The 26,611-nt window shown below is 55.8% G+C and overlaps 1 protein-coding gene across 4 annotated transcripts in view; it reads left to right on the top strand.

The window, feature by feature from the left end:
- Positions 1-26,611, top strand: part of EVL (Enah/Vasp-like) — a 172,445-nt gene that overhangs the window by 144,634 nt on the left and 1,200 nt on the right. For 3 of the 4 annotated variants that reach the window (XM_032134984.2, XM_032134982.2, XM_032134983.2), the window contains exons 4-13: positions 7,092-7,155; positions 10,271-10,335; positions 12,058-12,287; positions 13,105-13,226; positions 16,245-16,305; positions 19,474-19,537; positions 21,166-21,232; positions 21,328-21,390; positions 24,755-24,821; positions 25,317-25,374. In XM_032134984.2, the coding sequence (XP_031990875.1) occupies positions 7,092-7,155; positions 10,271-10,335; positions 12,058-12,287; positions 13,105-13,226; positions 16,245-16,305; positions 19,474-19,537; positions 21,166-21,232; positions 21,328-21,390; positions 24,755-24,821; positions 25,317-25,374 (861 nt within the window). The remainder of the gene's footprint in view (positions 1-7,091; positions 7,156-10,270; positions 10,336-12,057; positions 12,288-13,104; positions 13,227-16,244; positions 16,306-19,473; positions 19,538-21,165; positions 21,233-21,327; positions 21,391-24,754; positions 24,822-25,316; positions 25,375-26,611) is intronic. The other variant, XM_032134985.2, reaches the window with a different exon arrangement.

Below are 26,611 nucleotides of genomic sequence, written 5' to 3'. Positions count from 1 at the left end.
GGGAAAGGTGTGCTGGGGATGGCCCAATCTCACTGTGAAATGAGGGGACCCTCTGGAAAGAGGGAAAGGAGCCAGCCAGAAAGATGGCAGAGCAGGGAGAGGCCTTAGAAGGACTTGGGACTCTGCCCACCTCAGACCAGGTGGCTGTCATTTGTTGGCCAGAAATTCCATCAAGCATCACTGAGCAAGTGCTGGATCCTTTGTCTCTGGCACTCCTGGCATCTCAGGTTCTATCTTTTCAGGAGCCCCAGGGAGACTTCCCATAGAGACTAACTGGAAACTGAGCCCATCTCTTCCATCCCAGAGGAGCTGGGGGCTGGTGTCCCAGAGCCTCATAAATGTTCAGGGCTGGGCAAGAGGAAGGCCTTCTTCAGGAGGAGGGGTCAGTAGTGCCTCGTCTTCTCTGCCTGCCTTTGGCTGTATAAATTAATGCACTACCTCAGACAGGAGACACACCACTCCCTGCCTACCCTGCACCCGCCACACCTCGCGGGGATGGATTGCAGAGCAGGGATTCTCCTCCATAGGGACTCTTAGACATTTCTTTGTTTAGAGGTAGTGCATGATTTGGAAATTCAAAAAGAGGAATATAAGCCCACAATCCCGAGATAGCCACTGTTAACATTTTAGTGTATTTCCTCCTGTGTCCTTTAGAGTTGTAGAAATTTAGAGCTGATGATCCTTGGTTCCACCCTTCTCACTTTATAGAAAATGGAAGCCCAGAGAGGAGAGGGACCCCCACACACCTAACTTACTGGCAGAGCTCCAGCACAGTTCACTCTGAAGGGGATTCGTACAATCCAGAACCGTCCAGAAGAGCACAGCCAAGGCAGGAAGGGACTGGAAGACAGGACGGGGACCAAGGGAGGCCTGGAGGGGAGTGCCCTAGGGCCGCCAAGCCAGCACAGAGAGACGGCCTTTGTGGTCCTGACAGACCACTGGGGGCAGTCCTGGCAAGACAGATTTCACCCTTTGGGAAGAAGACTTTGCCAGGGCCTCGCACTCGAGGTCAGACCAGGTGGCTCCTAAGGCTCTCTGTACAGCCCTGAGAACCTGTCCAGCTCCTGGGATACCTCTCCTGGTGCCACGTGTATGGACGTTGAGGCAGCAAGGCCATTGGGTGCTGGCAGTGTGCCACACTCCTGCCCAAGAAGGGGCTCTGCCAGGGGGCTCCGAGCTGCAGTTTCTCACACTCGCGCCGGGGCTGGGCTCCCCTTCTTGCTCTCTCTGTCTCTGTGCCCCGCTTGACCCTTCTTCTTCCATGTGTCCTATCCCCCTGCAGTCTTGGTGACTCTGTGGAGGGCTTTAGAGTCCTCTGTTTTGGGGTTGAAGCCTGGCTTAACTGTTGACTGTTCGGAGGCCACAAAGATGCTACTTCAGTTCTCCAACTCTTCAGCTTTCTTACGGGTAAAGTGGAGCTCACAGCAGGATTCCTAGGATGAGGGAGGCTAAACGAGGTGGCGTCTGAGTCTCTGGCACAGGATCTAGTACATAGTGTAATAGACACTCAATAAACTTGAGTTCTCTCCTTACCCCATCTCATTGTATTTTCTAAGTGCCACTGCCACTGGTGGCCTATGGTATCTCACTCACTGATAGCTCGTGAGGCCCAGTCCTCGGCTCAGCCAGTTTCCCGCTCTGGGAGCTTATGAGCCATTAGACTTCTGCTATTTTCTCTAAGACTGTTTGACTCGCTCTAGGCTCGCCCAGTGGCTAGAGATGCTCAGTTTGCCAGGGGCCAGTCATCCACGTACTTAACAAATATGTATTGCATTGACTATAGGTCAAAAACTATGGTAAGTACTGGGAATACAGAGGTGAGCAAAACAGTTATGTCCGTGGAGTTAAAGTCAGGCTGTTCTGTTGGCCACGCTCTTCCTCCTGCCCTTCCTGGTATGTGCAAGCATATGTCATGTATCCTGGTGAACTCAGGGACTCACATTCAGAGTCCCATGAGCAGGTGCTCTCCTACACCTGGGCCACGCCTGACCTGGTTCTGTCCTGTGACCCACCTGAGTCTCAGCACCTCAGCCAGGCTATGAGGAAGTAGGAGGGGAGGAGTGTCACCTGCATCTGGCTCACTCTCCTTGAAGCCCATAATGTGCGCCCAGATATTTCCTCTCTTCTGTGCTCTTCCTACCCCTTTCCACTGCACCAGGACAGCTTTCTTGAAGATGGCAGTACCTTGCTTTGGAATCCTTTGTCAAATCCTTATGTCAGAGACAGATGCTATAAAAGCCTTTTGAAAAGGTACAATACAAGGACCAGGTATAAGCTCATCTCCTCCTCGGAGCAGCCTGTGAAGGGCACATGGCAATTCTTCATGTCCCTGCTTGCAGAATAGCAACAAAGGGGAGTGACCGCCAAATGCCTGCAGTGTGTCCCAGGTAGAGATGCCACCAGACGGGAGCCCTCCTCTTCCAGTGCTCACTCTCCCCAGTGAGAAGGGACTCGGACCTCCTGGCCCCACTCCCCATCAGTCATATAGACTCTGCCCCGAGTCTGTCAGCTCCTGTCCCCTGTGGCTGGCCTCCTCACCCCACCTCACCACCCCTCCCTTTCAGGAGGGCTCATGGCTGAGTCTGGCCCAGCCTTCCCTCCCCTCTTGTGTGTTTCTCCCCACCTCATGGCTCCTAAGAGTAAAAGGGCTCCTCTGACTCAGCACCGTGTTTGGGAGGAGTGGGTGTTTGATGGAACTTAGACTCGAAGCTGGGAAGTGGGCCTCCAAGACAGCAAGAAGTCAGCTCCTTCCCAAGAATCATCACGGTCCAGCAGGCCCTGGAGCAGGCCAGCCTGGACTTGAGCCTTGGCTGGGTCTCAGCCTCTGTCCTCCTGCAGCTCTTTGTGTTCAGAGAAGAGGTCAGCCAGGGAACCTATGGCCGGGCCTGCTACCAGTGGTGAGCCCTGCCGCCAAGGGCTGGACCCACATGACACCAGGAATGCCCAGCCACCTGCTCTTGTTTGATGTTGGACCTGAAATTTCCCTTTCTCTTTTTCATTTGTCTGTGGCGTGATGGGTTCTTTTATTTTTCATTTTTTAATTTTTGAATTTCTTCTCATGCTTGTTTCCTATCTCATCCTCTTAATTTTGACTTGACAAAATTTGTCTGAGTGAGAAGAGAGTGAGAGTTTTCTTAGTTGGAGTCCCAGATGAATGGGCCAAGCCCCCGCCTTGGCAAGATCAGCTCCCAGACTCAACAAGCTTGGGACGCTGGGGCCAGCGTCACAAACCCTGTGGCTTTGGGCAAGTCCCCTCACCCCTGAGAACCACCACCACTCATCCTGTGTACTTCAGGGGGCTGTGGTGGAACCAGCTGGGCAGTGAGTGCACGCAGCCTGTGGAGAAGAAGGCGCTCCGCTGAGGGGACCACATCAGCAAGGCCGCGGGGGCAGAGGGCCACTTAAGCCAGCGCACAGGCAGGTTCCTGTCCGACTCAGCAGAAAGATCAACAGTGTGCTTTCAACAGTAATGCAAACAAATATTTCCAGCACTTTATGGCTTACCATATGCTTTTTACTCCTAGAGTTTGTTTATTCCTCACAGCAGCTTGGTGAGGTACCACTATTAGCATTAGTGTATTAGGACTCCCATTTTATAGATGAGGGCACAGTAGCTTGCCTAGGGGTGCCGGGTGCATGGCTAGGCAGATGTGAGGCAGAACTCAGGCCAGGTCCTCTCGTGCCCACTGCCTGTCCAGTTTAGTACCTCATGGGAACAAAACAAGATGTGATCCGCAGACCATCATTGCCATACATTTACTGTACAAAGGAGGGCACCTCATGGCCACAGAAGGTGACTCCGTGCTCTGCCACTGTGTGCAGAGCCACAGGGTCCTCTAGCAGAAAGGCATCTGAAACTCACAGCCCTGCGACAAAGGCTGGGTCAGCAGCCCTGTGGCTTTAGTTTGTCCCTAAGGCCTCTGGTCAGCAGAGGGTACCTGGTGCTGGCAGGGCATCGTTACACTGCTGCATCCTCTCTGGACAAGCACGAACTTGGGGGACCCCTTCTAAGCCCTATATCTCTGTGGCTCACCTCCTAGATTTTTCTTTTCACTCAAGTCAGTTCAGCATGACTCCTTCACCTGAACTTTTCCCCCAGGGTGAGTGAGCTTGAGCCCCCTCTCCCCTTCCCGACTTAGTTCACTAGAATATAACAAGTGTTTGATGCGAGCCAGGCTGTGAGCGTGGAGTGCAGAGTGAGACGTGCTCTCTGCCCGCAAGAAGCCCAGGGTCTAGTACAGAAGAGGAGGCAGCTCCCAAATTACTGGAATATGGGTGAGAAAGCTGTGAGTTTTTAAGAGAGGCGCATGGGCACCGGTTGGTGAGAAGGAGCATGAGGACCTGGGGAGGGCTTCATGGAATAGGTGACCACTGAGCTGGGCCTGGAAGCCTTGCTTGGTGGAGATGGCAGGAAAAGGTGACCCACATGGGTTGAGTAGCGCACAAAACACAGACGGGAAGCATGGTGGGGCCGGGCCCAGTGTCCAGGTGCAGGAGGTCGGCTATGGAGGGCTGTCGGGGAGGCGCAGCCACAGGTGGGCTGGGGCCTAGCCTGAAAGCCTTGAATCTTATTCGATGGAGCCTGGACGCAACCCTGTGCAGGTCATGTCCGTGTTTCCCAGACATCACTTAGGCCGCACTGTCAGAGAGAGAGGAGGTGAGGGTCCAAGAGAGAGACGCTGAGGCTGCCAGGTGGCGGCAGAGAAGCAGGGCATTCTGTGGGGCAGCTGACACAGCACCAATAAGACTGCGTTATCTAACGAGCCGTGGGAGGCAGAGAGGGAAGAGCTGGGACCCCCACCATCCCCATCACCCTGACTCCTGTGGGATCCAAGCTCAGCTTGGGCGGCGAGAGGTGGCTCCAAGGTGCTCATCTGCAGCACAGGACAGGTGCCACATCCTCCGCCTTGGCTTCCGCCTGCATCACGCAGGGAAGTCATGTGTAGTGCCTTACCACTAGACACGAGGCAGTCTGATTACCAGCGGCCAAGAGCCTTCCTTAGCTACTCCTCCCACTGAAGAAGCACCTGCCGAGGGGCTGCTGCTTGGAGTGTCCCAAGGGCCACCAGCAGTCTGCAGCAACGACCTTCTTCCCTGTCCCTCCCCCCGACTGCCACGGGGAAGCTGTGCCAGGGGGCAGAGGAGGCCAGGAGTAAGGAGGCGATGGGAACCTCAGGTCTGTCACAGTTACCCTGGGTGACATTGGACAGACCCCTGTGCCTTGCTGGGCCTTAGCTCCCACGCGGAAAACAAAGGGATTGTACTTTATGATGTTCAGGGCCATGATGGCTCAAAACAATTGAACATTTTCTTAGTTTAAGAAGAATGGCAAGCCTTATGTAATCAGTGCAATCAAGTGTTACCCTTTCCTGCTCTGTCGTGTCTAAAACTCCAGCCAATTTTTAATTAGGTCTTACGTGCAGGGGCCAGAGCCCCCTGGAAGGGCCAGGGCTCCTATTGGACTTCCCCAACCTCTGGAGAAACAGGTTGGGAGGATGTTGGGAGGACGTCAGCCCAGCAGGCAAAATGGGGAATCCAAAGCACACAACCACACAGTCCTGTGCATGGGCAGCTGGCTGCCATCGGGGTCCTGACAAGGGTGGAAAACAGTTACAGTGACCTGGGCAAGGCCAGACCACAGACACAGAAGGATCTTGCGGCAGCTGGTGGAGCCCAAGCGTGGAAAGGCCTCCATCCTAGGGCAGGGCCAACCCTCAGACCAAATGCTAGACAGGGTCGCTGGGACAGGGACTCAGCCCCCAGAAGGATGAAATCCAGATCCAGGAGTGAACTCAGCCGTTGAGACCCGGTCTTAGAACAAGGCAGATGTCCAGTTGTCCACGCCAGAGCCCAAAGCCTGTGCCAAGCCATTTAGCTTTTCTGGGCCTGGCTTCCCAGCTGTTACAAGTCCTTATGGGAGCCTTCTTAATAGGGTTGTGAGAATTAGAGTTAAATTTAACATTAAATTAAACTAAGAAAAGTGCCTGGACATTGCTTTGGTAATATTGACGTATTCATTCCTTCTGTTTCTTGAGAACAAGGAGGGAAGAACCACTAAGACCTTGATCCTCTATGAAGTAGGAAGGAACAGGGGTGTCCCCACATCATCGATGCAGTTGTAGCTTGAATATTGCTGTCACCCCATCCCGGGGCAGAAACAAAGCCACTTCCCCATCTCGTCAGGGAGGTATGAGAGCAGCCTGCCCAGAGTCCCTCCCCCAGTCACTGCGACGCTCTGCAGTTCCCTAGTGACACCTGAGCTGGCAGAGAAGGAACAGTCAGCTCTTTCTTAGGTGGGGTCAGAAGCTTAACTGTGGCACAGCACGGGAAGCCCTGCACAGGCCCCGGCTCCAGCCTTCTCTGAACAGGAGGTCTGCACAGCAGACTTCGCCTATGCCGGGGTCCCTCCTTCAGAGTCCAGGGCAGGGTGTGGCCAGAAAGTTCCGCACCAGTCCAGAACAAGGGGAGCAAGGGCAGGGCCTGGCTCCTTCCCACCCACAGCTCCAGACACCCTTTGCAGACAGCAGGGGTCACCCCAGGTCTAGACGCATGGGCCTCAGCTCAGACACACCCAGGTTTTAACTCTGACCGAGACATCCGCCAGCTGTCAGTGTCAGTCGTTTGCTCAGAAAGTGGAATCAAGTGGATTTGGTAGGTTTGGCAATTCCCAGTTCCCTGGTGATTTTAATTAGAACATCCTGGTGGGATGTAAAGAGGCCAGATTCAGTGTTAAAGGGTTGAGGGGATGGTGGCCAGCAGGAAGGTCGAAGCAGCGAGAAGATAGTTTGAGAGAGAAGGCGAGCAGGGTCAGTAACTGAAAGGGATAATTTTTAACCATGTGAAAGTTTGGGTCTCATATATTGGTTCAGAATGAAGAGCCATGAGACAGAGAGAGAGAGAGAGAGAGGGTGATTGAGAAAGGGAGATGGAGTGAGTGGTGCACAGGTGTGAGTGAGGCCAACATTTAAAAAGATCCTTAAGGATGTCTCTCTTGCAGCCAGGAGGTGGGCAGAGATAGAGAGCATTCCAGGTGGGTCTGTTGGGGCCTTTCTTCCTCTAACCACTCTATTTCTGTGCTTCTCTGCCCACAGGCCCATCCAGCCAGCGTCAGGTGCAGAATGGCCCCTCTCCTGATGAGATGGACATCCAGAGAAGGTAACCCAGCACCCTCAGGGGCCAGGCTGGTCATCTCCCAATCAGGCTGGGTGGCCAGGGGTGCCTTCAGCGGGTGAGGATGCACCAGCAGCCAGGGCCAGGACTCCTAGAGGCATACACTGCGGGAGCGTGCAGGGTGCAGGCCAGACCAGGAAGAAAGAGGGGGCCGATGCGCAGCTGCTGGTCCCAGACACCAAGACCAGGAATGACTGGGGGAATCTGGCATTCTACAGAGAGTGCTGCTGACCTCCAGCGGGACGGCTCTCAGGGTGACCCAGCAGGGCCCAAGTGCTGCTCCCTTGTCGCCTCACTTCCCCTTCCCCAGTGTAGCAGGAAACAGTCCAGGCATGAGGGATTCAGCCTGGGGTGGGGCAGTCACTTCCATGGGATGGGGCTAGGGACCATAGGAATGAACCCCCTCACCCCATGGAGCTTCTAAAGTGTTAGCACAGGGGGGAAGAGGAAGGGCCAAGGCTGTTGTCCTGAGATTACAGACTCATGGTGGGTCCCCATGGAGCAGTCTCCCAAGGTCACATTGCCCTGAAATGGCAGAATCAGGACTTGAACCCAGGTCTGCCCTCTCAGCGATGGGTCCTCTGCCTCTTCTGTGTCGAGGGAGGTAGGGCCTGGCCCGGGCCTTCCTCACTCAGCTTTGTCAGATAGGGAGTCAAGCTGCAGCTCTCTGTGGCTACACTCATGTCCAGCCCTGCACTAGGAGTCAGGAAAGCCAGCTTCTGCCCCCATCTACCGCTCTCACCAAATGGCATAGGGACTTCTCCCAAGACCTCTTCTCCTCTGGCCTTTTCCTAAGACTGAGAAATGAATGCCTTGCAACCTTGGGCAAGTTCCTGCTCCAAGCCTCAGTTTCCCAGTTTGAAGGTGGTGTTGGCTTTGCTCCCCACCTGTCTCACCCACTCACCCTCAGGGCTTTTCTTACGTTGTCCCCATGAGGCATCTGAAGCCCAGAGAATGGAAGTGACTTGCCCAGAGTAACCAGAGAGTCAGGCAGAACCTAGACCGGCAGTCAAGTCTCACTCCAGCTGCAGCTCCCTGCCAGGACCCAAGGCCGGCCCCACCCACAAAAGGGTGTGAAGGAGTGAGCCCCCAGACGCCAGGTGTAAGCGCACAGGAGTGGATGGCTAAATGGGTTACTTCATTTCTCTCAAAACTGCTTCATCCCCCGCAGGGCTGAATTCTGTACCCCAGGGCCCAATCCAAGCTGTGTGGGGTCACTGGCCGTCCAGGAATGGGCATACCGCCTGGCGGTCAGGGTGTGAACATCAGGGGATACACACAAACACATACACTTGTCCCAAGGCAGGACCACACACACACCTGCCCCCAGACGAGACCACATACAGACACACTCACACCTGCTCCAAGACGAGACCACACACATGCGCATGCACACACACACACACACACACACACCTGCCCCAAGATGAAACCGCACACAGATAGACACACACACACACTTGCTCCAAGGCGGGACCACACACAGACACAGACACACACACCTGCCCCAAGGCAGGACCACATATACATGCACACACACACCTGCCCCAAGGCATGACCACACACAGACACACACCTGCCCAAGGTGGGACCCACAGACACACACACACACAAACATACACACACCTGCCCCAAGACGGGGTCACACACACCTGCCCCAAGGCAGGAACACACACACACACACACACACACACACACACGGTGGGGAGACTCGCTTGTCCCACACTACTTTACTGGAGGCGGGCAGGGGCAAGACTTACTCAGTGACGTAGAGACTCCAAGCATCCAAACAGTACCCTAGGTTCAGACCTGACGAGTATTTTTCACACATCTTCATTTTACCATGGTTTTCTAGGTGTGTGGCTCCTGCTGGGGAGGTTTCAGTGGTTTGAGCAGAGACACTAATGTAGATGCTGCTGGGAGCTTTTCAGACCTTAATGCTAAAAGGGGCTTTTCCGTAATTTTTTATTTATTTATTTATTTATTTTTGAGATGGAGTCTGGCTCTGTCACCCAGGCTGGAGTGCAGTGGCACAATCTTGGCTCACTGCAACCTCCACCTCCTGGGTTCAAGAGATTCTCTTGCCTCAGCCCCCTGAGGATTATAGGCGCGCGCCACCACACCCAGCTTATTTTTGTATTTTTAGTAGAGACGGGTCATGTTGGTCAGGCTGGTCTCAAACTCCTGACCTCGTGATCCGCCTGCCTCGCCCTCTCAGAGTGCTGTGATTACAGGTGTGAGCCATCATACCCGGCCATTCCATGATGTTTTAGTTAAGTCATACACCCTACAAGAACTCTATGAAATAGATGTTTCTGGCACTCCCTCCCACCAAGCCCAGAGCTGCCTTCAGAGCAATCCTTAACCCTGTGTTTCCATAGCACATGTTCAGTTTGCACCACATGAGCTGAGCTCTTGGTGCTGTCTGTGGCCTGGATGATTTCTTAAGGTGCCTCCCACTCCAGAACTCGATCCCTGGATTCTGGAGATGTATCTGGGGCTCAGTGTCCTCACTCAGCTTGCTTTTAAGAGCACCCTGAGGCCACCCTGCCATAAGGCACTGGGCTGTGAGTTCCCGCTGTGGTGCACGTAGCAGTGTGCCACGGCGCACCAAATGGCCCTCTAGACGAAGGCAGGCCTGTGGCCGCTCAGTGATAAAGAAAATGAGGAGTGTGGCCTCTGTCCATTTCTGCTGGCAACCAAAACACACCTGAGAACTGTCCCAGGAAGCTTGGCCAGGTCCACTGAGAACGGCCGTTCCTGAGGCTGGGTCTGTTGAGGTCACAGGCTCCCAAAAGCTAGGTGTGCCCATCTAGCCCAGAGAAGAGCTTGGTCACTCTAGGGAGTGGAATCACATTGGCCTTCCACGAGGAAGTGTGCCTGAGACTCAGGAGACAGCCGGTGCTCCCACTTTCCGGAGCTGGACCCAGTCACATCCCCCTCCTCTGTTAAGTGGAGGCAGCTGTGGCACACAGTGGCGCTTGTGGAGCGCTGGCGAAACCTGATTCTGAAGCCGGGGCCGGCGGGCGCAGCACAGGCACAGAGTGTGGTGTTCTCCAGTGTGGAGAAGTCAGACTGCCCTGCTGTGGTTGCTTTTCAGACAAGTGATGGAGCAGCACCAGCAGCAGCGTCAGGAATCTCTAGAAAGAAGAACCTCGGCCACAGGTGAGAGCCCTCCTCCCCTAGGGCCGACTCCCATGCTGCTGCTGGGTGGCAGCCCTCCACGTAGATGAGGCCCAGGGACACACGGGGCACTCTGTGAGTCGCTATGGGGAGCCTAGGTCTCAAAGTGCGACCACCACTTCAGATGGTGAGGATAGCAAGAGAGCAGAGCAGAGGCTTGGGGAGTCTGCTCAGCTGGGTCTGGCCACTGCCCACCAACCTTCTCCGGAGTGGACATTCAGCGAGCACCTCCCGTGTCTCAGGCATTGTGCTGAGGGCTAGGGATACAACTATGACTGCAGATGCATTTCCTGCCCTCAGGAAGCCCAGTCTCCAGTCAAGGAGACAGTGAACCCACCCTTGTCGTGTCACGTAGTGCACACTGTGGCAAGTGACGTGCAGGTGCTGAAGGCCCACCCGGGGTCAGGAAGACTTCCCACAGGAGGTGCTGCCACGCATCCGTCTTGGACGTTCGGTGGAACTTAGCACGTTAAAGGAGAAGGACAAGGGTTTTCCAGAAATTGTCATGTTCACTGATAGGCAAAGGACTGGGTAATTTACCAAGAGCTTTCATGTCCTTTGTCTTGTTTAATTTTCTCAAACACCCTATGAAGTGAGCAGGTGACTGTTACCCTGTTTACTGATGAGAAACCCGAGCCCACACTGGTTACAGGAGCGCCCTGCTCGTGAGATGCTGGCTGACCCCATCACCCCCACCTAGCTGCTGCAGACCTCCTGCTCCCCGGCCAGTCTGCATTTCTGATGCAAGTCTGACGCTGCATCATGTCGTCCCTTCCCCATCACTCTTGGAACAGCCTGTGCCTGCCCTCTCTCCCTCTAGTGCCTCGCAAGCACTTCCCATCCTTTTCCTCCTTCCTCACACTTGCCTCCCCCTCTTCACCTAACTGAACCCCTGCTCTCCGGTCATGTCCCAGCTCCACAGTCACTTCTGTGAGGAAGTCTTCCATGAACTTCTGGCCAGGCTGGAGCCCCTCTTTGTATGCCAGTATGGCGCCATGTGCCTGCCCTTGGTAACACTTGTCAGCTTGCCACAGTCCTCCATCTGCATTCACCTGTGCGATTCGTTGACTGTTCCTCACAGGCTGTGAGCACCCTGAGCAGATAGCTTGTGGCTGGTTTTCCTCAGCACCATACCCAGCACCTAGCACAGTGCTTGGCACAAAACAGGCTGAGGCAGCACTGGCGGAGGGGGCTGGATGGATGATGCTGGAGCCCAGCACTCAGCATTGCGCCCTGACCCACGCCCCCAGTCAGCTCTGGGACCCACAGTACCTGCCACGGCCCCCAAAGACCAAGTGTCAGTCACAGTTGGATCTTGGTGACCAACTTCTGCCTAGGGGGTGCTAGGTGCTTAGAAGGATCAGAGAAGAGGCACAAACCAACCAGACAGCTTCCTCTCCCCGTGGAAAAACAAGATTGGAGCAAGAAGAAATTGCCTGGGCTCAAGGAATGTTAAGCAAATAGAGGACACTGTGGGTCCAGCCAGGCCCCGGAGTACTGAGGACACCAGAATAGGGAATAATTGTGCCAGAGCCAAGTTCATCCCGCGGAGGCTTCCTGGATGAAGCAGGCCTGGAGCTGTTCCTCATCCCTCTGAGGAGCAGCCTGCCCTCTGTCCTTCCTCTGGGGAACCTGAGCTGAGAGCAGCAGGCTGGGCCCCCAGCTGGGTGCTGGAGCTGGCTGAGCCTCACTGTTGCGTTTCAGGGCCCATCCTCCCACCAGGGCATCCCTCATCTGCAGCCAGCGCCCCCATCTCATGTAGTGGGCCTCCACCGCCACCCCCACCCCCAGTCCCACCTCCACCCACGGGGGCTACCCCCCCTCCCCCACCCCCACTGCCAGCCGGAGGAGCCCAGGGGTCCAGCCACGACGAGAGCTCCATGTCAGGACTGGCCGCTGCCATAGCTGGGGCCAAGCTGAGAAGAGTCCAACGGGTAAGAGCTCCTGTGCGCGCGGCGGGAATGGGACCGAGGGGACCCTTATGCCATCTGCAGAGTGCTTGTGTTACTTCCCCCATCTGCAAGACACTGAGCAAACTGCTTCCCTGCCCAAAGCTAGCTGGCCTCTGGCCACTTGTTCTCAAACAAGAAATCACATGGGACAGCACTTTGAAATTATGGGGTTAGCCATTGAGCCGCACGTTGACCTTCATACGTGGGGCACGAAATATGTCCCCCTTTAGAGATGAGGAAATTGAAGCAAAAAGAGCTCGAGTAATTTGCTCAAGTCACACCGTTTACAAACTGCAGATTTTGGACTCAAGCCTGGGTCTCCTGAATCTGTGTCCATTGCCCTTTCCACTGTATGAAGCTGTATCCTGGCAACTAGGTCCACCCGGCTGTTTCTTCCCTAACCCTTGCTCATATGTTCTGGAACTGTGCTTGTGAGAATAGCTCTAATACAGACCTTTGGCTTACATTGTGTTTCCCTCCCACAGAATAGTCTCTTCTCCCCTCCCTCCCTCCCCGCCGTGTGTGTGGCTGGTCTTGGCAAAGACACTGACCATGAGCCTGCAGGCCTGGGGAGTGTCTGCAACCTGTGTGACCTGGGCTGGTCCTTGTCCCTCTCTCGATTCTGGTTTTCTCCCCTGTGGGGTTGGAGAATAATGGACTAGATGGCCCCTGAGGCCCCTTGCAGTGCTGCTGCCATAGGATTCACATGCACACGGTCCCCTGCATCCCCTCACGTAGTTGCTGCTCCCTGTTCTGCCATCAGCAGCAGAATCTAAAACGTGGCCTCCTTTTTCCTCAGCCAGAAGATGCATCTGGAGGCTCCAGTCCCAGTGGGACCTCAAAGTCCGATGCCAACCGGGCAAGCAGCGGGGGTGGTGGAGGAGGCCTCATGGAGGAAATGAACAAACTGCTGGCCAAGAGGTGGGTCTCTACACCTCCCGAGCCTTGGTGTGCCTAGCGGGAAGCTCCTGCACCGCCCCCAGCGCTGCACAGAGAATCCTTGCTTGACCCCAGAATCTTTGTTCCCTGGGTTTGGCCAAGCAGGGGAAACTGTTACTGAAGTTTTCTCTTCCCAAGGGGTTAGTCTGAAGCAGCAAGCCCACAGGAGTCCTCTAAACTCCAAATCCTTCATTTTAGCTCAGCAAGTATTTCCTGAAGCATCTACCATGTACCAGCCCTGTCCTGAGCAGAGATAACTCTGGAGACAATTTCCGAGATAAATGCAGGGAAAAGAACAGTCCTTGCTCTTAAGATCCTGACAGAAATAAGATATGGCCGCAGTGGTCGTTGCAGAGGACACTCTGGTGAATGTGTGGTGAAGGCGCCCCATCCTCCAGGGTTCTTTATGGAGGACTCAGGAGAAGGAGTTATGAAGGGTAGGAGCCCAGAGGGCATTGCCCTGAGCAACGGAGAGAGAGCAGTTCCATCTACATCCCAGCCGGGCTCTAGGGCCTGAGACCTAGCCATGTGTGTCTGCTCGCTGCAGCAGGTGTGGCTGCAGCCTGCCATTGTGGCTCTCCGCTGTTCCCCAAATGAAACCCGAACAGGTAGGGAGATCGTCCAGGTCTTTCTCAAAAGGGATGCAAAGCTTGGATTTTATTTGTAAATACGACTTGGCATCAGGAATGTGCTCACCTTGGACTACCAATATCGTGGCTCACCTAGGCACCAGAGGGCACAGGAGTAGGCCTCACCTGCCAGAATAGAGGAAGCTGCAGCAGGAGCCCTGTTCCCTTGGTAACCCCACCTCCACCCCCTGCCACTTTGTCGCCTTCTCCTGGCCCTCCCAGCTGCCTTCCAATTGGCTGACCCAAGTGAGAACTCTGTGTATGCCCAGGGTCTTCACACTGCAGTCCTAATTCCTCTCATTACTTTCCTGTGGCTCCATGAGGATGACACGAGATGACAGAGGCCCACAGCTGCAGGCACCTGGTGTGGCGCTTCATGGCAGGGGCACAGCCTGGGTTTCCTGCCAAGGGGCTCTTTGCTTGCATCACAGATGGCAGGGAGGGGAGACTCCGCGTGTGTCAGGGAGCAGCAAGGTGGATCCACAGCATGGGCGTCTCCGGAGCCTCCACTGGGCCTGGGCGTTTGTAAATCGCCAAGACAGGAGGCAGGCTTCTGAGCAATTTCCTGTGAGAGTAAGTCCAGGTGTGTGGGCCTTACAGCGGTCACACAAAGGCGAATGGCTCTGTGGGTGAGAGAGCCGGGAGGGCTCGCAGAAGAATGAGGACGTCGTGTGCTGTAAGAGGGACAGTGGGCAGAGTTAAGGTAAGGCTGAGAAGGCTGACACCCCCTGTGCCTAGAGAGCTAGGTGTGGAGGAAATGGACGAAGTCAGGCTGGAAGAGGGAGCCTCCTGGTGCAGGGCATCGGGTTCCACCTCTGAGCACTCAGAGGCGAGGATGGGCCACAGAGAAATAGAAATAGTTTTGGAAAAGAAAATATGAATGCTTTCCTTAAGTCCTAGACCAAGCTGAGGGGAAGCACCTTTCTGTCTGAGAACAGGAAAAGGCCAGCATTGTCAGGAGCCAGTGAGATGCCAGATGCTGGTGGGAGAGTCAAGGCCCTCCCAAGAACAAACATGGTTTGCATAGCTCAGCAGGGATCAATCAGGTGCTCTTTGAAATCCACCTTAGTGATGGCTACCGGGTGGAGCTGATGATGAAAGTGCCCTCGCCAGGTTTCTTTTCATGTAGGTTGTCTCTGAGGGCATGCAGTTGAGTCTCCCAGCAGTGGAGGGCGGGAAGGAAATGAACGTGGACAGAAAGCTCCTGTTTAGCAGTACTTTCACAGACACTCATCCTGCCTACACTCCCCGTGAGCGGCTGGCTTGGTCAGCGTTCTGTTTCTAGGAGATGGGACACTGGCTGCTGGGGGGTAGCTGGTGAGGTGAAAGTGATTGTGGCTAGGCCAGTTAGGAGACTCCGACAGTCCAGGAAGAGATGATGGGGCATGCAGGAAGGTGTTGAAAGTGAAGACAAAAAAGACAGGTGGGTACCCAGATTTAGAGATAGAACTGACCAGGCCGACAGTTATAAGAAGCTGGTGTCAGGGATGATTCTCTGGTTTCTGGGCTGAGGGACGAGGTGGGCAGACCTGTCCTGAGATGAGAGCTAAAGAAGGAGGCCCCTGCTATAGCTGAGGAGGTTGCCAGGTGGGCCCATCACAGACAGGTGACAGCCTGGCCACGGCCCCTCATCACACCTCAGACCAGCTCCATGCTTGATGGGCAGCTCATCTCAAGTTGAAAAGCCACAGAAGCCTATCTCTGGAGAACACTGAGGGTCTGCCTGTGTAGACCTGGGAGGTCAGCAGATACCACTGAGGCCAAAAAATATGGGTGAGGTTTTAGAGTACATGAAACGGGGATTCATACTGGGGAGGTGCACGAACCGACTCAAGGGCATCACGTGGACCTATTCCAGGGCTCCTCTTCTGAGCATTTCCAGGCTCTGAGTGGCATTCTAGATTGGGGAGGGCATGGTTAACTGAGTTCCAAGACACGAGGGCCTTAGGGTGACACAAGAAAGTGTCCAGTGTCCCGACCTGTAGGACAGACTGCACCCCAGAGAGGTGCCTCTCTGTCCCGTGTGGCCAGGCCTTCAGTATCCTGGGAACAGAGCATGCCCGCCTCCCCTCCACCCCTCGGATGCTACAGCTGCTTTCAGTAGAGCTAAACAGACATAGAGGCATCTCGCCCTCTCTGCCTAGACCAGTTTCGTGTCCCAGGCCATGACCACACAGAGGGCCTGGACATTTGCCTGGGCCTGGCTTCTCACCAGACGGGGCCTGGACAAGCCGCCTCCTTCACGCCATCGTTTTCCCACACAGGTTTATCTGAGGACCGGGGTGGGTCTGGCAGGGAGGAGGCAGAAGAGTTCTGGGACAGTGTGAGAACGTGAGGAGCTGATCTTGATCTTCCCCTTCTCTGTGCCTAGGAGAAAAGCAGCCTCCCAGTCAGACAAGCCAGCTGAGAAGAAGGAAGATGAAAGCCAAACGGTGAGCATGCAGCCCGCCCCACCCCCAGGCTCCCCACTGAGATGAGCGCATCGCCAGGGAGGCTCTGTGGTCTCAGGCGGGGCCTTTGAGACACGTGTGGGATGGGCACACACGTGTGGGATGGGCACTTCATCGGGTGATTCACAGGAGGGGCGGAGGGTCTCTGCAGCGCTTGTCCCTGCGCCACCCTGGCCCCAGCAGCAGGCCTGCCCTTACTGAGTACCCCCGACCAGACACTGCTCCAGCCTTGGAGCTGCAGCCCAACAGGGTAGAAGCCTGAGGCCCTGGCACTGCCTTCCCAGGAGCCCCAGGGAGCACAGACCAGCCAGGGTCTCATTGGGACTGGGACTCTAAGAGTACACTGCAGTGGGGCACGTCTGCCAGAAGCCCAGAAAGGTTTTTATTTTCAAATTATTTCTGTTTCTAAAGACCCCTCTTCCAGCAGGAGCTTCAGGTGAGCTGTGGCAAAGGAGCCCTAGACCCCTGGCTCTTGTCCTTAGCAGGCAGCCCAGAGCCAGCCTGGCTGCCAGAGCTCCCAACATCTGCTTCCACTTAGGGCGACTAATTCTCTTTTCCTCTATGTTAAGCTTTTCCTATAAAAAGACTCCTACTGACAGGGCTAAGTTTAGCCTTAACTACAAATGCCTTGAAGGTTCCACCTCAGTGCAGAATGAGAGAGGAAATAAAACTGCCAGGGACCAGAGCAGGCTTCCTGCCCTGTCCTCCCATCAGTCAGGGTCATGCTGGTGTTACCCTGAGGCTATAGCCCTCCCAGCTGATCCGCGCCTCTCAGCCCTGTCCTGGGCACATATGGGTCCCTTTGCCCCACCAGCCAGCTCCCACTCAGCCTGCACTTCTCTGCATCAGCCTTACTGCTTAAAAAACAGCTTCCCAGCCGGCTCAACACTTCACACCTGTAATCTCAGCACTTTGGGAGGCCAAGGCAGACGGATCACCTGAGGTCAGGAGTTTGAGACCAGCCTAGCCAACATAGTGAAATGCCATCTCTACTAAAAATACAAAATTAGCGGGGCATGGTGGCGCATGCCTGTAATCCCAGCTACTCGGGAGGCTGAGGCAGGAGAATTGTTTGAACCTGGGAGGTGGAGGTTGCAGTGAGCAGAGATCGCACCATTGCACTCCAGCCTTGGCAACAAGAGCGAGACTCCATCTCAAAAACAAAACAAAATACAACAACAACAACAAAAAAAAACAGCCTCCTGACCCCCAGGCCTCACAAAGCTCCTCACTACTTGGTCCCAGCCCCAGTCTTCTCCCGAGGCCCTCAGCACAGGCACGACTGCTCGTGGAGGCTCTCTGTTTCCTGCCAGATCTTAGGCCCTTGGAGGGCCAGGCCTGGGCTTCTCACACGTCCACCATTCCCATACCTTGCACATGCTGTGGAGTTTAGCCAACTGACTTGCCATGAATTTCTGAAATTGCAGGTCACAGGATAATCACAGACATCAAAATACTGTGGCCTCCCTCCAGCCACAGCCCTGGGGCTCTGAAGACACCGCTGGCCTTTCTTAGTCAGGTGCCAGTATGTTGCAGTCCCAGCCCCTGAAAACTAAAACTCTCGCTCCTCGAGCTCTAAGAAGAATGGATTTCAAAGCCCAGGGGCTTCTGGAAGAGGAACATTCTTGAAGCCTTCAACCCCAAGGATAGCACTCTCCTCCTCGGACCCCCATCCTTTCTGTCTTGTTTTTCACAGGCCCCTGGCTACAGCTGGTTCTTGTTTGCCATGGTCCTTTCTCATACCCAAGACTAACCTCTAAAGAGAGCAGGGCCTTCAGAAGATCCACACACCAAACAAGTGCAGTGGGAGGGGGAGAGGCTGATGGCCGGCGCTCATTTTCTTGTTTACGCTTCCTGATATTTCCCCAATTCTCTGCAGTGAACATGCACTAAGTTTATCATTAACAGAGAAGAAAGAAGGCTTATTTGAAAGACAAAAAGAGCCCCAAATGTGGAGTCCGGTGACTTGGGCAGGCACTCTGCCATGGCAGAGCTGGCCCTGGGCCAATGGAGTTACTGCTCCGAGGACCAGTTCCACCACCTGAAAACCTGCACCCAGGCACGCCAGGCACGGCCGCCTCACAGACTGTGCGACTGCCAGAGGTGGGGTGCGAGCCTCTGTGCCCAGGGCCTGGGAGTGCTGCGGCCACCTCTTTCCCAGCCTAGAGTTGAAGCATAACTTCCCTTTTAAGCAGAGAGGGTTTTAAAAAAATAAGATACAAGAAAAGATAATTTTTTAGTGACTCTAATGTCACCCTGTATAGCTTTCATCATGGCCCCCACACGTGTGTGTTGATTGACATAACCTGTTATTCAGCTGTCTTTAAAATGAGAAGGCCGAAGGACCTCATCCCAGCACCTGCAGGCTGGCACCTGCTTTTGCCTATTGACCAGAGCCTCCCAGGACTTACTCATTCACCACACAGATACGCAGGGTGTTCCTGATAGGTGCCAGGCCTCTTCCCGTGTGGGAACGTACTGAGCAGAGGAGACAAAGCAAAGACCTCTGCCCACAGTGACAAGGGAGAGGTTCTTTGCTTTGGATCAGAATGACACGTCAGGTTGGGTGGCCGCCTGTCAACAGCTCAAATGCTGTGCATTCTGCTTCATCAAGTGGAAGGATTACTCTTACTACTTAATCAGTGGCATGTTCCTGATACTGAAAAATCATCCTGACGCACATGCCATGCATGATGAGTGTTAGGTGTTCCCACTGCTGGATGAACACGTCCACTATTCAAGCATTGCCACAGACCTATTACACGGGCAGGTGTGTGTGCTGCACAGGGGGAGCAGGCCAGTCCACGGGGTGCTCATGAGAAGTCAGTGAGATGACATACGGGAGGCATCCGGCCCACAGGGGGCTCAGGGCTTGCGGGTGTTGAGGGCCAGAAGGAAGTTCTGTATCACCCTGCCGAGAGCCTGTAGCTCCCTGCAGCCTTCCCCTTCCCCAGCTTTGTCCACTGGCTTGATTCTCTCCCCACTGAGATTTTGGGTTTTCACTTTTAAATATTTAATGTTTTGCTAATTATAAAAGTCATATGTGTTCACTGGGAACATGTGGAAAACAGGTTTTATGAAGTGTCCAGTGATGTCCTGCCCTGGCCCCGGGTGGCCTTCCTAACCAGACTCCCTTCTTCTCCATTTTAGGAAGATCCTAGTACCTCCCCCTCTCCAGGGACCCGAGCAGCCAGCCAGCCACCTAACTCCTCAGGTGAGAGGGCGCCCCCCCCCACTGACCCCAGTGAGGCATGAGGTCTCAGAGTGGTGGGGGGGGACCCTTCGGAGAGGACCGTCTGATCCAGCCTCTTTAGTATGCCTGAGCAGAGGGCCAGGCCACAGGGAAGCCCAGTTCTTATGGGTCCCCCAGAGCCTCCCCAGGAGCCCATGCAGGAGCACAGGAAGTGCTAGAGCAGAGCCACCGTGATGGGTCTCCCGGGTGACCTGTGCGTCACCTTCCCTCCAGGACCCTGAGTCCCGCACGAGGGAAGGCACTTGCCTGACGGCACATATCCAGGGTGGGAGTTTGCGTCCAGGGCTCCTGAGGCAGGCCGGGGCCAGCTCTTAAGAGGTATCAGTGTCAGGACTCATGTCTCCCGGTGAAATGCCAGCTGATGACCGACATTACAGAGATGGCAGTAGATCTTGCTCCACCCAAAACGCAGCCCCTTCCCTGGCTCAGGTTTCTCTCTAAGCTGTGGCAGTTGGGAGGTAGTTAGGAGAGTATGATGAGACTTCGCAGTGGGAGGAAGACCCCAGGGTTGGTTGTTCATTCGACAAACATCTTTGCAGCACCTGCTCTGTGCCAGGCCTGTGCTCGTGAGCACAGCGAAGAGAGGCAGGGGCGTCAGGCTGCCCTAGCTGGGCAGAGGGGGCTCTTGCCAGCTGTTCGTGTGTGTCCCTGGGGCATGCTCGGGTTGGGTGTTGCCTCCCTGTGAGACTGCACGCCATGTCCTCTCCTCCTAAGACTTTGCCTGGCATGTCGATTTGCCAGGACGCATAGGTTCCTGGCTGATGAACGTGATCAATACCCCTGCCCTGTTTGCTTCTTCCTGCAGCGCAGTGAGTGGGCTACGTGGTTCCCATCTGTGTGGAAAGTGGTTTCCTCAAGGCCACACACCTGGGACATGTCTGTAGCCCCAGGTCTAGTGCCTGCAGGCCCAGCCCCTGTCCCAGAAGGCGGCTTTGAGGAAAACTGCCTCAATCCCACAGTTGGTCTGCAGGGTGCCAAGGCTCAGCTCGGGGCCAGGCAGCTGCCCCACTACCCCTAGAGATTTTGTCTTCTGCCTCTGCTTATCCTGCAAAGTCAACGCATTCAAGTTAATGCAACAAATCTTTTGGAGTAGAACAAAATATAATCCAATACCACTTACCTTAAAAAAGACAAGCCAGCCAGAATGGGACAGAGCCAGGTGCAGCATGGGGGGCAGACTGAGGAGCCCCTCAGTAGCAGGTGCCGGGCCGAGGGGCCTGGCCGCCACACCACACATGGGAGCAAGGCTGTGCTGGGATGTCCGGGGAGGTCCTGCTTGCTCGCCCTGTGGCTGTAGTCACTGGGTCCCTTACCAGCAGTCACTGGGTCCCTTACCAGCAGGCTCACGTTCCAGAGAGACCTGGCACAGTGAAGGGCTCAGAACCAGGTCACAGGTCAGGGTCAACCTGACCTAGGCCATGGGGGATTGCGAACAAGGAGTCAGGTTTGGGCTTAAATCAGACCTTCCTGCCACGGGGCTCTGCACCCTTGGCACGGGTGAGGGCTTCCTGTTGGGGTGTTTAGGGGATTGGGGTGGCTACTGAGTCCCCTCAGCTGTGAGTTTCTTCATCCATGAAATGAATTGACAGAGGCTGGCCGGAAGCCCTGGGAGCGGAGCAACTCGGTGGAGAAGCCTGTGTCCTCGATTCTGTCCAGGTGAGCTGCCCCAGGAAGGCCTGAGCAGCGAGGCTGGTGGGGCAGAGGCGGGCGCTGGCGCCGATTCACATGTCTGTTTCATTCCATTGCCGTAGAACCCCGTCTGTGGCAAAGAGCCCCGAAGCTAAGAGCCCCCTTCAGTCGCAGCCTCACTCTAGGTACCGAACAACCCTCCTGCTCACATGTTCCCCAGGGTTTGGGGCTCCTCTTTTCCCCGTCCCATGACTAACACCCTTGCACCCTGTCTCACTTCCTGGCATTTAACAGCTTGCTCTGCGAAGGTGGTCTGTTCTTTCAGACCCAGGACCTCAGGGTCCTGTCAGTCAGCTCCTCCTCCTCCTCCCTCTGAGGGAGAGGCCAAGGCCAAGGAGGGCAGTGACCTGTCCACAGAGGTAGTGCAGGGGGGCCAACATGGAGTCCCAGCTCTGGACTCACTATGTGTGACAGTGGGCAAGTTAGGGGACCTCTCCAAGCCTCTGTTTTCCCCCCACAAAGTGAGGTCTGTTAACCCCTGCTGCACAGGGTGGTGGTGGGGACAGCTGTGTGAACAACAGCTGGACATGGGTTGTGGTCACTAGCCGGGGCTGCACCCTACAGTTCAACTAGTCCTAGCACTGGCGCTGAGCCCTACCCCTTTCCTCCAGCCCAAAGTCCTTCCTCTGCGTCCAGCACACACAGCCAGTTTCCCCACAGACATGCTGACCATATTTCCCAAGCCAAAAGCTGGCATGACAGCATGATAGAATATTTGGAACTGAGGTTACCCCAAAAGGCAGAGGCAGCCATGTGGCCTGACTCTAGAACCTGCATCAAGAATGTCTCCATCGCCACCACAAATTGAAGGGAAACCACCCTTATCACAGAGCAGGAGGCATTGTAACGGCCTCGCAGAGCTGAACAGGTGGCGAGCAGAGCAGAGCAGGTGGACAGATGAGGAAGTCTTAGCAGTCAGCTGGGGTTTGTCGAAGGCTTGTGGTCAGCCAGGCCGTGTGCTGGGGACAGTCCCTGCCTGCAAAGAGCACCATGTTAACAAGGCCACTATGGTCCTGAGGGGTGCTCTGGACAGGGCGTGGGGCCACATGGTGGAAGGGACAGGGTGCTTTGGGGAGCGGGGTGGGGCAAGCCTCTGTCGGGAGCTGGCATTTTCGTTGACCCGGACGAGGAGGAGTCTGCTCTGCGGAGATCATGGGGACAGCCTTCCAAGCTGAAGGAAGGGTAAGTGCCAGGGCCCTGCACCTGCAGCCACCCGCCAGGCTCCCCCGCACCTCCACCTCGAAGCAGACAGCAGGCCATGGGGCAGGGGAACAGGAAGGGTGAGGAAGAGGGTGAGAGGGAGCGCGGAGTTGGAAGTTTGCATTATGTTCATGTGCAGGGCCCAGGCAGGGAGCTTGAGGCACAGGGCGCCATGATGGGGGCTGGGAAGGGGAAGGCAACCAGAGTGGGCAAAGCGAGGGCCCTAGAGCAGACACAGCAGCAGGGGGAGCCTGCAGCACTCCCAGCGGACCCCGCCATGTCCTGCTGGTGGAGCGAAGGCGGCTGCCATGTTGTGAGTGGCCAAGGGTCGCTCACTGGCCAGGAACATTGTCAAGGCCGTTCATGCTTGGAATAGGGTCTCTCTTCAGCTCTGAGGCAAATCTGTTCTCTAAGTTCCAGATGGCTCCAAGGGGAGCGTGTGCCACCACCCCTCTGGCGCGTCGCATGGCTCAGGAAGCCTGCCGTGTTTATCACTGGGTGGCTGTCAGGGCTGACATGGAGAGGGCCAGGGCCCAGCGAGGTGGAGCCGTTGGCCCAGATGTCCCAGCAGTTGTTGCTGGAACAGGGTCTGGAACCCACAGGAGAGGCCTGAAGGACCCAGGGGCCTCTGGCTGGATGCGTTTGCCTATCAGGACCCAGAATTACTTACAGACCTGTTTAGGGCTAGGCTTGGCCTCTTTCTTGAGCTCATCTGGAGGGGTGTGGGAACACTCATTCTTCATCCTCATTCTCCCTGGCTGTGGGCAACACTGGTCCTCAGTGTCACCAGATGGTCCTCATCTGTGCCTGTGACCCCTCAGCAGCCAAGGCTGGCCCTGCCAGATAAATGTGTGTGCCCATGGTCACACCCAAGGGCACAGGCCACATACGTTTTCCCTGAAACCATGGGCTCCAGCCTCCATCCCGTCCATGTGGGAGGGAACTTGGGTCCCCACAGTGTGTCTTTCAGCACCAAGTCACGTTTAAAAGACCAGATAGACAAGCATTTTGCCAAGATCTTCCAGGGAAGATGCATGTGTGACACATTAACATTCAAGTCAGGCCAGCACGGCACTCATGCCTGTCATCTCAGCACTTTGGGAGGCCGAGGCGGGAGGATCACTTGAGCCCAGGACTTGGAGACCAGTCTGGGCAACACAGTGGGACCCCATCTCTACAAAAAGTTTAAAAAAAAAAAGGGGGGGGGGGGCACATGTCTGTAGTCCCAGCTACTCGAGAGGCTCCCTTGAGCCTAGGAGGTTGAGGCTGCAGTGAGGCATGATATGCCTCTATACTCCAGCCTGGGTGGCAGAGTGAGACCCTGTCTCAAATAAATAAAAATAAAATTCAAATCAGTTACCTTAGTTCAGAAACTTTTCAAAGAAGTAGTCCATGAGAACTACCTCGAAAGAGCAAAACCAGCCAGGTGCAGTGGCTCACGCCCATAATCCCAGCACTTTGGGGAGGCCCAGGTGGGTGGATCATGTGAAGTCAGGAGTTCAAGACCAGCTTGGCCAACATGGTGAAACCCCATCTCTACTAAAAATACAAAAGTTAGCTGGCCATGGTGGCACATGCCTGTAATCCCAGCTACTTGGGAGGCTGAGGTAGGAGAATCGCTTGAACCTGGGAGGCGGAGGTTGCAGTGAGCCAAGATTGTGCCATTGCACTTCGATCTGGGGAACAAGAGCGAAACTGTCTCAAAAAAAAAAAAAAAAAGCGACACCACATGGGAGGATGTTTCTTGGGGGGGGGCTGTGCCTGAGCCGGCTCCAGCACCGGGGGCGCTGTGTGTGTCGGGAGCGTGCCTCCAGGCCGGTGTGAACTCTGCAACTTCACATTGTACCTCCTGCCGCCGCTGCTGCTTCCCCGAGCCCCAGCTCAACCTGGAGCATGAGCTCCCACCCTGAGGAGGAGGCTGTCAATACTGTGTTTCTTTCCAGGGAGGCAACGGGTGGGTGTGATGTTGTCACTTAAGTTGCCACCTCTGCATAAGAGCTCTCTGATCAGAAAGCAGTTTGTTGACCCCAGCCAGCTGTGGCTCTCGGGTTGGAAAATATGGTCACGGTATCCATGGAGACCTCTCGAGGTAGAGACTGGGCATTAAGTCCTTCTCAAGCAGTCTGAGGTGGCTGGAGTCTGAAGCAAACAGCCTCTATGGAGCAAGGGGAGCAGGTGGGCCCAGCCTGAGCGGGGCCTCTGCACAGCCAGCTTTCCCCCACACCCGTCTCCAGCCAGGGCACCCACAGGCCCTGCTCCCACTTACCGCACCCGCCCTTTCTCTCCCAGGATGAAGCCTGCTGGGAGCGTGAATGACATGGCCCTGGATGCCTTCGACTTGGACCGGATGAAGCAGGTGAGTGTGCCCTGTGCCCTTCCCTCAGAGGCTCAGGGCAGCCAGCAGGCAGGGGACCGTCTCTGACCAGCATGGCCAGGCAGGCCCTGGGGGCCCACATTGGCTGCCAAAAGGCCAGTCAGGGAGCAGCCGGACCCCCTTGGGCAGAAAGGGGGTGCCCAAGCACGTCCTTCGTCCCCAGCCCCCGCCATCACCAGAACTAGGATGTCCCTCAACCTTTCTGGGCACCTCCCTCAGGCCTGCCTCTGGGGCCTTCTGCCCCAAGACAGCCCTTAGTTTCAGTGGCGTCTACCTGAGGGAGGTGGCAGCAGGATTTCCCAGGCCTCCCACACCGTCCCCCCTCAGTGTGGGAGGGGGGCCACGAGGAGACAGGGGTGACAGATGCAACTCTGGAGAGGCCCAGGAGGCCCCGAGCCCTTTGGACATGGCCCAGCCCAGGCCGGCTTTTCCGTCTCCACTGCCTGTCCCTTCACCTGGACACTCCTCTCCCCACAGGAGATCCTAGAGGAGGTGGTGAGAGAGCTCCACAAGGTGAAAGAGGAGATCATCGACGGTGAGTGGGGCCCCGCCGGGGTGGACGGCACCCAGGTGGGGCCGCAGGACAAGGGTCCCTGTCACCCAGGCTGGGGGCCTCCAGTTTTGAGCTGGAGCCCATACTGCACTGGGCCCTGTGGGAGATTTCATTCTTCTTACAGTCTCTAGTGGAGGAAACAGGCTCAGGAAAGCTAAGTGGCTTGCCTAAGAATTTGTAGCTCCCTGCTAGCATGACACCCGAATCTAACCTTCCACATCCCCGGCACCTTCCTGGAAGACCCATGTGGGAAGTGCATGGAGGGGAGACCCCGGCATCGTTCCAGAGCCAGGTCTGGAGGAGCCACCTGAGCTTCTGTCATTTCACCCCCTGGTGGTTTATATTGCCTTCTTGATACTGCCACCTCCAGTCACTGGTGTTGGGGTTCTGAGGGGACCACTCTGCCTTCCTGGGGGTACAGGGAGACCAAGGACTACAGAAGCACCTTCCAGGCCTGAGCTCGTTCACAGCCTGCCTGGCCCTGGGCTGGGGAACAGGCGGGGAGCAGCCTCTGGCTCCAGAGCAGGGTGGGTCTCAATGCATCACATCCGTCCTTCCGGTTCCCACCAGAGCCTTTGAGCGCTCTGGCTCAGATCTGCAGCCAGAGGAAAAGGGGGAGTCTGGGCAGGGCAGTCTCAGTCTAGGGACAGAGCTGTGCAGCGCAGCCAGTGCCAGCTCCCCACCTGCCTCCCCAACCAGGGTGATAAAGGCTGACACCTGGGTGTGTAGCTGGGTCTGGCCCCCAGGGCATCGCAGTGACCTGCACAAAAGGGTCCCATAAGCGCACAGGGTTGGAGGCTGATGGCAGAGGGAAGAGGCAGGTGGGAGCCCAAAGACCCAGGCCTCCTCCCCCAGCCGGCCCACCCTTGTTTGAGCAGAAAGCACTCAGTTCCTGTTTGTCCAGTTCCCCCAAAGGCCTGGGCTGGGGAGATAAGGAGTTAACAAATGAGGGGAATGAGGCAGCCTGGGCGATAGGCAGGCACCCAGCCAACTGGTCACACCACCTTACTGCTGGGTGCCGTCCGGCCCCAGGCATAGCTGGGTCAGAAACCCAGGGCCCACCACAGCCTCTCCACCTGCTGTGGGTGCAGCCCCAGGTGGAACCCACCCTGGCTGAGAGCCCGGGGGGAGGCATGGGCCATGCCAGGGGCTCTGAGAAGCAGCCCCCAGCACCTTCTCCTGGCTGTTGGCTCTTGGCCCAACAAGGTCCATCCAGGGA

The sequence above is a fragment of the Hylobates moloch genome, unplaced genomic scaffold, assembly GCF_009828535.3.
Source record: "Hylobates moloch isolate HMO894 unplaced genomic scaffold, HMol_V3 SCAFFOLD_16, whole genome shotgun sequence".
NCBI classification, from domain to species: domain Eukaryota; kingdom Metazoa; phylum Chordata; class Mammalia; order Primates; family Hylobatidae; genus Hylobates; species Hylobates moloch.
The sequence above is the reverse complement of the archived record's forward strand: the minus strand, read 5'-3'. Positions and strand labels throughout refer to the sequence as shown.